The sequence below is a fragment of the Sceloporus occidentalis genome, unplaced genomic scaffold (assembly GCF_023333645.1).
Source record: "Sceloporus occidentalis isolate IW3139 unplaced genomic scaffold, rSceOcc1.0.p SCAF_21, whole genome shotgun sequence".
Taxonomy (NCBI): Eukaryota; Metazoa; Chordata; class Lepidosauria; order Squamata; family Phrynosomatidae; genus Sceloporus; species Sceloporus occidentalis.
Window position 1 is genome coordinate 15,620,393 of NW_028317001.1, and position 10,483 is coordinate 15,630,875.

At 45.3% G+C, this 10,483-nt stretch overlaps 1 protein-coding gene across 1 annotated transcript; it reads left to right on the plus strand.

Annotated features, from left to right (window-relative positions):
- Window positions 1-1,495: 1,495 nt before the first annotated feature.
- Window positions 1,496-7,581, plus strand: LOC149301675 (uncharacterized). Its single transcript, XM_089484216.1, has 3 exons — window positions 1,496-1,861; window positions 2,704-2,824; window positions 6,274-7,581. The coding sequence occupies exons 1-3, from the start codon at window positions 1,559-1,561 to the stop codon at window positions 7,074-7,076; spliced, it is 1,227 nt and encodes a 408-aa protein (XP_089340342.1). The 5' UTR covers window positions 1,496-1,558; the 3' UTR covers window positions 7,077-7,581.
- Window positions 7,582-10,483: the final 2,902 nt, after the last annotated feature.

The following is a 10,483-nucleotide window of genomic DNA, read 5'->3' on the forward strand; positions in this document are numbered from 1 at the left end:
AATGATTGTTTTCACCAGTGTCTAAATGAAAAAGGGGGCATAATGAGGGGAGGTTGTGGATCAGATCCATAAAGTAATACAGGTCTTATTCAGCCCAGGGGCCGCAATTTCTCCACCTGGGATATAAATCATATAATCATAGAGGGCGACTAAAATGGTGAAGGGTCTGGAAACCATGCCTTATGAGGAATGACTTAGAGAGGTGGAGATGTTCAGCCTAGAGAAGAGAAGGTTAAGAGGTGATATGATAGATCTGTTTAAATTTTTGAAGGGATGTCATATTGAGGAGGGAGCAAGCTTGTTTTCTGCTGCTCCAGAGACTAGAGCCCAGAACAATGGATGCAAGCTCCAGGTAAAGAGATTCTACCTCAACCTTAGGAGAAACTTCCTGACAGTAAGGGCTGTTCAACAGTGGAACAGACTCCTTCCTCGGAGTGCCGTCAAGTCTCCTTCCTTGGTCTTCAAGCAGAGGCTTAAATAAATAATAAAAGGAGAGGGAGGCGTGGTGAAGGAGGAGTCCAGCGGGCTGGCTTTTGGCGTGTTGCTGCCCCAACACGCCCCTCGCTCCACCTTCCTCCCAGATGTCCCTGATCAGGTCCTCCGGAGCCGCCTTGGTGCCGTAGGCAAAACAAAGAGGAGTCCTCCAAACAGTCCGTGGGCGGCCTCTCTGGGACGGTGCGCAGATGCACACCTCCGACACCCCAGAGAGAGCCGCCCGGCAGCAGCGCAGCCCCTGGCCCAAAGTCCGGAAGGAGAGGGAGGCGTGATGACCATCTGTCGGGGATGCTTTGATTGAGAGTTCCTGCATGGCAGAATGGGGTTGGACTGGATAGCCCTTGAGGTCTCTTCCAACTCTATGATTCTATGATTCTATGTGGTTATTAGAGGACATTCCCAAGCCAACATGGCCAGGGAATAGTGTGGAAAATAGGCAATCTCTATGTGGGCAAAGGCACTCTCAGGATTGTGACTTCTCTGCATGCAGAAGGCTGCCATGGCAATTGGGGAGGAGGGCTGGATCCCATGGGACAACTAGAGAAGAGAGAGCTCCTTTCCTGCCCTGTCTGACCGGGGGCCTCCCTGGGGGATGGACGGCAACTGGTTTGGCCACTGGGAGAATGAGGGGCCACCAGGCCAGACAGCCTGACCCAGCAGAACCCTCTATGCTCCAGTGTTGCTCCAGGTGGAATAGGCTACAACTGGCCATTCACTGACCCAGGTATTACCATGGAGTTGTGGAAGCCATCCCGCATGACCATTTCTTGCCTGGTGAGAGTGTTTGGTGCGAGGTATTGGAGATGAATCCAGCTGTGTTTCTGTAGCCAGAAGCAAAACGAAGACATTTTCCTCTGAGGGCCACTGGGGAACTCTGCAGGTTTCAGCAGATGATGCCCTCATTTCACATCTAGCTATGGGGACATAACCAGGGCCTTTTCCAATTTCCCATCCCCTGATCCCCAGCTAATCTAACAAGGTATGGAGTAACTGTTGTGTAAGGGAGCTGCTGTGAGTCTATGCTAGGTCTAAGGGGCTTTGTTTGGTGCAGAGGGAGGAAGGGATGCCCACCTCTCAATTGGGCCAAAGGAGGCATATGTCACCTGCATATGTCACCAGCAGGATGCCGATCTTTGTGACTTTGAGTGCTGTAGGGTTTCTTTCCAAACCAAGCCTAACCCTGTTCTCTTTTCTTAGGAACTTCATCTTGGCCCCATTGTACACTGCTTTGCGGTATCTTTTGCTGGAAGTGACCAAAGTGCAGGCCCAACAGGAACCCCCTGCCTACCTGATGGCTGACACAGAGGCCAAACGGAGGGAGTTAAGCTCGAAGAAGAAGAGGCTGCTGAGGTGCAACAACTCTTTGGTAAATTGCCATCCCAACAATTTGTTTCATCTGGGTCACTGCTGGGCCGGCTCATGAAAGCAAGCGGAGAACAACTGTCCCTGTTTTGCAGAGGGAGTCCTGCTTAATCCTCTGTCACCTCATTTTTTCAGGGGCTTTGAAAATGACCCATTTCTCTCTCCTGCTCCCACTTTCCCTCTTCTCCTCAGTTCACTTCAGTTACTGCAAAATCTGTTCCAAGTTCAAAAGACGTGTGCAGCCCATCAACTCAAAAGAGGGAGAGGGGAGGAGAGAAAGGGGCAGGGTCTTGCCCTTGCCAGGAGTCGGAAGCAAAAGCAAACTGCTGTGCCCTTCCTCGCTTGTGCGATCTTCATCATTAACAACTCTGGCCATCTTGAACCCCTTCTGGTGTTCCTTGTCCACATGTGTCTTGCTTTCCCCATCTGTGAAATGCTGAGGGATATGGAAGACTCTCTCTGAACCTAAATTGGGGATGGTCCCAGTGGCCCTCAAGCCCAGAGTACTCCCCAGAACTGTTTTTGAAATTAGGAGAGATATGGCTAAATTCACTATAATTCCTTGGTGACTAAATGTACTTTACATGTTGGGCTAATCAGTATCCCAAACAATCAATAATATCTCAGAAATGGTCTAAATTGTATTGTTTATTATATTGTATATTATATTGAAAGGATTCAAGACAAACTGGATCTCAAAAGCTGTAGCTTTTTGCTTTCTTGCAGAATTTAAAGGTTATTTCCTAGACTGATTTCTGAAGTGTTGAAATAATATTTGCGATGCACCATGTGCTTTCCTCCCCTTTTGCTTAGTTACTCTCTAGATAAGGCTATTTTCTATTGCAGGTGACCTTTGCAGATGTAGCAGTATATTTCACCGAGGAGGAATGGAAACTGTTGACAAAGAAGCAGAAACTTATATACAGTTCTGTGATGATGGAGAATTATGAAAATGTGGCCTTTGTGGGTAAGGAACCTGAATCCATTGCCCTTCCTGTGAAGACTGAGGGCCCTTTCATCATTCACTGTCAGAGTGCTTTGTTTCCACTTTAGAATTATAGAATCAAAGCAACTTCTTGACAGTAAGGGCTGTTTGATACTGGAACACATTCTTTCCTCAGAGTTTAGTGGAGTCTCCCTCCTTAGAGGTCTTTTAACAGAGACTGGATAGCCATCTTTCGGGGATGCTTTGATTGAGAGTTCCTGCATGGCATGGGGTTGGACTGGATGGCCGTTGTGGTCTCTTCCAACTCTACGATTCTATGATCAGTTATGGGCAATATCTATGAAGGGAAGAAAGGGGGACACAAAACCTGCTTTTTCTCTAATGTATCTTTTCCATCCTGAGCTTGCTTAGCTCCATGATTGATTCAAGAGGCCCTTTGTTTCCCAAAATGCTGGAGTCTGGGGAGGACACCCGCAAATGCTATGCTTTTAGGGGAATTTGGTACTTAGCTCAATAGAACAAGATAGTTTTACTGGGGCAACAATGACCTCTGGATCCAGCCCAGCTATAACAGGTCCTGAATCAAACAGTACCTCAGAGGCATTTGAAATAGGTTTTTGTGTTTTATTTAGGGGAAAACAAAATACACAGACACACATACTATATATATAAGTGTTCATGCGCACACACAAGATCTAGGTAACAAAGGTGGGAGTGGTCAATAGATGTAAGGCTTTGTTAAAGGTATTTATTACCTATCCAGAGCTTTATTCCAATTCTTGAGGATTTGGAATGGGGAGAGGTCAGTAGTTCCTGCGACAATTGGGGTTGGTGAGTGCATTGAGGTGCTTAGCCAAGAAAACAAACAGAGTATCTGTCTGTAACTGGACTGACACTGAAGAACAGCAAGTTGGGGCTAATATTTATACTGAAATTGGTGCTTGGGGCAGAAACTGAGGGTTCGGGAAGGTTTATATCTCTTTAGAATATTTCCTGTGAGGGGAAAGCATGGCATGAACATGAATTGAATGCAGCGGGTGTTTGATGCAAATACCTCAGACAAAAGGGATTAGCACACCGCCTCTCAGGTCCTTGTTGGCTCTGAATTTCGATCACGTTCACAATCCAATGTACACTACAATCTGAGGGTGACGCTCCCAGATGCAGCTCAACAATAACATGGCAGAGTATGGAAGCAAATATCTAGATATAGGTATTGGCAATACACGGACCACTTTCCACACTTAAAAATAAGTCACAGACACAGTAGATTTCATTCAAGTCCTTGGAGGTGATTTATCTTGAGTTAAAAAATAATACAAACGAATAAATGAATAATTTATCACGGCACATGGCCAGTTTAAATCAAACAAAGTAAAAACAAGTATTACAAAGCATCACAATAAGTAAACTGCATCCTAGCAATAAGGATAAACATCAATTCATAAAATGAAATCCTAAACCTTGCAGGTAAAAATTGTCCCAAATAACTTTGAGAAATATAGACTTAAAACAGTAGACTGATTCTATGTCATAATTATTTCAAGAGACCGCAAGAGCCATCCAGTCCAATCCCCTGCCATGCAGGAAATCCAAATCAAAGTATCCCCGACAGATGGCCATCCAGCCTCCGCTTAAAGACCTCCAAGGAGGGAGATTCCACTACACTCCGAGGAAAGAGTGTGTTCCACTGTCGGACAGCCCTTACTGTCAGGAAGTTCTTCCTAATGGTGATGTGGAATCTCTTTTGCTGTAGCTTGCATCCATCGTTCCGGGTCCTAAGCTCTGGAGCAGCAGAAAACAAGCTTGCTCCCTCCTCAACATGACATCCCTTCAAATATTTAAACAGGGCCATCATATCACAACCTTCTCTTCTCTAGGCTAAACATCCCCAGCTTCCTAAGTCATTCCTCGTAGGGCATGGCTTCCTTCACCATTTTAGTTGCTCTCCTTTGGACATGCTCCAGTTTCTCCACATCCTTTTTAAACTGTGGTGCCCAGAACTGGACACAATATTCTAAGTGGGTCCTGACCAAAGCAGAATAGAGTGGCACTGTTACTTCCCTTGATCTAGACACTATACTTTTCTTGATGCAGCCTAAAATTGCATTGGCCTTTTCAGCTGCTGCATTGCACTGTTGACTCATTTTCAAGTTGTGGTCTACTTGGACTCCTAGATCTCTTTAACTCATAGTTTCATTCAGCCAGGTGTCGCCCGTCCTATATCTGTGCATTTCATTTTTCCGCCCTAAGTGCAGTATCTTACATTTCTCCGTGTTGAATTTCATTTTATTAGCTTTGGCCCAGCTTTCTAGTCCATTCAGGTCATCTTGAATTTTGATCCTGCCCTCTGGAGTATTAGCTACTCCTCCTAATTTGATGCCATCTGCAAATTTGATAAGTATGCTCCCAATTCTGTCATCCAGGTCATTGATAAAGATGTTGAATAGCACTGGGCCCAGGACAGAGCCCTGTAGGACCCCACTGGTCACTTCTCTCCAGGATGAAAAGGCGCCATTTTTGAGCACCCTTTGGGTTCGGCCGGTCAACCAATTACAAATCCATGTGACAGTTGCCTTGTCAAGCCCACATTTCACAAGCTTGTTTGCAAGAATGTCATGGGGAACTTTGTCAAAGGCCTTACTGAAATCAAGATATACTATATCCACAGCATTCCCTTCATCTAACAAGCTGTTAATTTTATAAAAAAAAGAGATCAGGTTTGTCTGGCATGACTTCTTTCTCTGAAACCCATGTTGACTTTTTGTGGTTATGGCATTGCTTTCTAGATGTTCAGACTCTCTGTTTAATGATCTGCTCTAGAATCTTTCCTAGTATTGATGTCAGACTAACTGGATGATATTTCATGGTTGTTTCTGCATCAGTTTCAAAAAATTTCTGCGACAAATAATCACAGTTACACAATATCTGGCAACTTCAACAGTTACCTGCTCCTAATAATGCAAATATTTGCAAGCTCTCCTCTCCAACTTCCATCAACTTCACCATCTCTTGTTCACACACCAATCCAATCCACACCGATTCGCATGTGAGCTGTATACTGTATTGGCTGTGAGTCATCTGGAGCCAAACAGCATGAAGTGACCTCTGCAGTTGGTTTGCATCATGCCTTGGGCTCTGACTCTATGGCAGTCTCACAGGAAATGATGCCAACTGTCAATCAAAGTATTTTGCACATTTTTAATGGAATATTTTTTCAACAGTCCTTTGACTATTTGCTTCCACTGATTCCCTCAACGCACTCCTCATCCAGTCTCTTTGCTAGCTGCTATAATTAAGGATACAATCGTTCCATGGATTTAGGGTATCTGGATCATGCTCGGGTCACTCACACCAACTTTATTAATTTACTGTCAAATAGGGAAGGGTAAATGGGGGCTAAATCTGGGGGTAACACCCTCCTCTCTTAACTCTGATTTTCACTTATCTGTCATTGTCCTTCTTTACAGAAGAACTTGTGAGTCAAGAGAGTGTCCAAAGAGGAGAGAAGTCACATAAATGCCAGCATTGTGGAAAACGTTTTTCTGCGAAGGCACACTTAGTGAGACATCAGAGAGTCCACACAGGAGAGAAGCCATACAAATGCCAGCATTGTGGGAAAGGTTTTTCTCAGAAGTCAGACCTAGTGAAACATCAGAGAGTCCACACAGGAGAGAAGCCATACAAATGCCAGCATTGTGGGAAATGTTTTTCTTGGAAGTCAGACCTAGTGAAACATCAGAGAGTCCACACAGGAGAGAAGCCATATAAATGCCAGCATTGTGGGAAATGTTTTTCTCAGATGTCACACCTTTTGGAACATCACAGAATCCACACAGGAGAGAAGCCATATAAATGCCAGCATTGTGGGAAATGTTTTTCTCAGATGTCACACCTTTTGGAACATCACAGAATCCACACAGGAGAGAAGCCATACAAATGCCAGCATTGTGGGAAATGTTTTTCTTGGAAGTCAGACCAAGTGAGACATCAGAGAGTCCACACAGGAGAGAAGCCATACAAATGCCAGCATTGTGGGAAATGCTTTTTTTCAAAGTCATGCCTAGTGTTACATCAGAGAGTCCACACAGGAGAGAAGACATACAAATGCCAGCATTGTGGCAAATGTTTTTCTCAGAAGTCAGACCTAGTGATACATCAGAGAGTCCACACAGGAGAGAAGACATACAAATGCCAGCATTGTGGGAAATGTTTTTCTCGGCAGTCAAGCCTAGTGATACATCAGAGAGTCCACACAGGAAAGAAGCCATAGAAATGCCAGCAGTGTGGAAAATGCTTTTCTCGGAGGTCAGGCCTATTCAATCACCAGAGAAGCAACATAGGAGAGAAGCAACACAAATCTAAGCAGTGAACAAACATTTTTTTTTTAAAGAAGGAATACAAAAATATTTTTTTCAATCCAGCGGTGCTAAGAAAAAGCCCTTATGATTTTATTTGTAAGGTTTTTCTGTCAATATGTCTGTTTATGTTTGAAATATATGTTTTAAGTTTAGGTTTTAATTTCTATAATATAGATAATTGCTTTGGGTTATAAATTTGGCTGGGGATTATGGGTCGTGGTTTAGGTTAGTTTAGATGGGGGGGCTAGGATTTGTTGCAGCTAGCTAGAATAGCAATGATCGCATTCGGAATTTGTGGGATGTTGGCTGAAGAAAGTTGGGGACCTGTAGTAACAGAAAGGGATCTAGCTTCTTGGAATTTCTTTGGCAGGGAGAGATTGTGCGTGTGAGAAGGATGGCAAAGTGGGGCTGGGTAATAGTGGGGATAGATGGTGGGGATTGTAGGTGGGGGGTAGGTTTGGTAGAAGGTGGAGTTTTAGGTTTTGGGGTTTCAATATATTCTTTGGCTTGGGGAGGGCAGTTCTGGCTTAAATACTGATTTTCTGACTATGTGTTTTCAATAAAGTTCTTTGCTATTTCAACACACTGGACTCGTTGATGCGTAGAAGTTGTGAATTTGCACAAAACTGACCCTTTCTTCGCTCCTCAGTCCTCAGCTCCATTCCCAGCCATAAGAACAGCAGAGACAAACACACATCTATCTATCTCTATCTATCATCTATCTATCTATCTATCTATCTATCTATCTATCTATGTATATACAGTATACACAGAGAGACAATTTCCAAAGCAGAGCTTTCCTTTCCTGCCTTTCCTGGGCTCCATTGTGGCCTCTTCAAAATCTCCTCAAAAGAAGGAAGGAAGGAAGGAGGGAGGGAGGGAAGGAAGGGGAGGCTGCTGAAATCCCGGTGCACTCCTTTCCTTCCCTCAAAGGCCGCCAGTGGGATAAACAACAGCAGCAGTAAAGCCCTGGTGATCTGTATGCATGATTAGAAGGGGCCTTTGGATGTATGTGCGCATGCGCAATCTCCTACCTGAAGCATTGCTGCCCTCACAGTCTGTTCTGAGGGATGGAAATGGGGGACAACCCTCGTTCGTTTAGAGCAGTGATGGCGAACCTATGGCACGTGTGCCAGAGGTGGCACTCTGAGCCCTCTCTGTGGGCACACATGCTATCGACCTAGCACAGAGTTTGACAGAGTTTCTTACTAGAAAGCCAGAGGGACGTGGCACTTTGCAATAAATAAGTGGGGTCCGGGTTGCAGTTTGGGCACTCGGTCTGTAAAAGGTTCTCCATCACTGGTTTAGAGGAATGGCTGGAAGGTCTTCTGGGGACCCTGGGGGTTATAAGAAGGAAGGAAGCCCCTCTTCTTCCTCAAAGGAAGTGGGCCTGCCAGGCCTCCTCTCCCTCTTTCCTTTCCTGCCTCCTCCTCGGGGGATTCCTTGGGCCCAGGTACTTGGGGGGTTATTATGAGAAAAGTCGTCAGGAAGGACCCTTGGAGAAAGACATGGCCATGGAGGGGATCAGGATCCAAATGTAAAAAGGGCTTTGGGGAGCCTTCTCCCTCCTGGAAAGTGGGGCAGAGGAAAGACCCCCCCCCCCATTCTGATGCCTCATTTGGAGAATATTTTGTGCCAAATAAAGAGCATCATACAGGATAGCATTGGAAACAACATTTTTCGGGTGGGAGGAGTTTTCCCTGGGGTCTCGGGGAGGGGGCTCTGTCTGGGAGGGAGAGAAGAGCCCCAATTTAGGACACAGCCAAGAGAAGGCAGACGGAGGAACCCAAAGACCCTTCTGGGGAGAGGGACACCCTCCTGGCAACCTGAGAACTAGGCTTATTGGCCCACAGGATCTGGATTTTCCTTCACAACAACCCTGCAAAGGAGGACCAGCAGAAAGACCCTGAGCCCCAGAAAGATTACCCCCCTCCTGGTTCTGGGAAAATGCTGCAAGGGCCTTGGACCCCCTTGAAGGGGATGTAGGTTAAAGGATGAGAAGGAAGGAAGGAGGGAAGGAGGGAAAGTGCCAAGGGAAGAGAAGCATAAAGGGACTGCTGAAGTGGGGAGGGGAGCATCTGGGATCTGATCCAGAAACCCACCTCCCAGAACGCATTGTTAGAGCCTACCACAGCTCAGTGTGATGCTTTGAATGATCATTTGGCAGATAAAATCTCTCACAGAAGAACCAACTTCGACGATGCCAGCATAAGATGATGATGATGATGATGATGATGATGATGATGATGATGATGATGATGATGATGATAGATTTATTTCTAGGCCGCCCGATCATGGAGAAACAGGACAGGTTACAACAATAAAATACATCGATGTTACAATAAAATCCAAGAGAAATCAATCCCTATGCCCCGATCCCAATACAAAAACTGGATTAAACAATGATAGTATAAAAACAGGAAAACAGTAAAAACATTTGATTCAAATTGTAGAGGCTATAGGTCAGGTGTCCAGTGACTTTGTGAGTAAGATCATACTGGATCAATTTGAATCTGTGAGCACTGAGGATGGGGACAAGCTCCTTGGAAGTGTGAAGAAGACAACTTGCCCCCTCGACCCTTGCCCTTCATGGCTGGTCCTCCAAGGAGGAGATGCACTTAGGACTCACCTGAGATGTATCATAGATGAATCTCTTAGGGAGGGCTATTTTCCATCTTACTTAAAAGAAGCGGTGGTACGGCCGCTTCTGAAAAAGCCCTCCCTAGATCCCTTGGACATGAACAATTACAGACTGGTCCCCCATCTTCCATTTCTAAACAAGGTGATTGAGAGGGCAGTTGCTCTTCAAGTCCAAGTGGTCTTGGATGAAACAGATTATCTAGACCCTTTTCAAATTGGCTTCAGGATGGGATATGAAGTCAAGATTGCTATGCTCACTTTAGATGATCTCCGCTTGAGTATCGACAGGAGAAGTGTGACCCTATTGATGCTTTTGGACCTCTCAGTGGCTTTTGATACTATTGACCATGGCATCCTTCTGGAACGTCTGAGGGAATTGGGGATTGGAGCAATGCATTGCAATGGTTCCGGTCCTATTTCTCAAGCAGATTCCAGATGGAGATGCTTGGGGACAGTTGCTACTCTAAAAGGGAGCTTAAATCCGGCGTTCCTCAGGGCGCCATCCTATCCCCAATGCTATTCAACATCTACATGAAACCGCCAAGAGAGTTCATCTGGAGGCATGGGGTGGGTGCTATCTGTATGCTCATGACATCCAGAGATATCTCTGTGTCAACTAAAGAAGGCATCTCCCCTCTGAATGAATGTCTTGAGGCAGCAATGGGCTGGATAAGGAAAA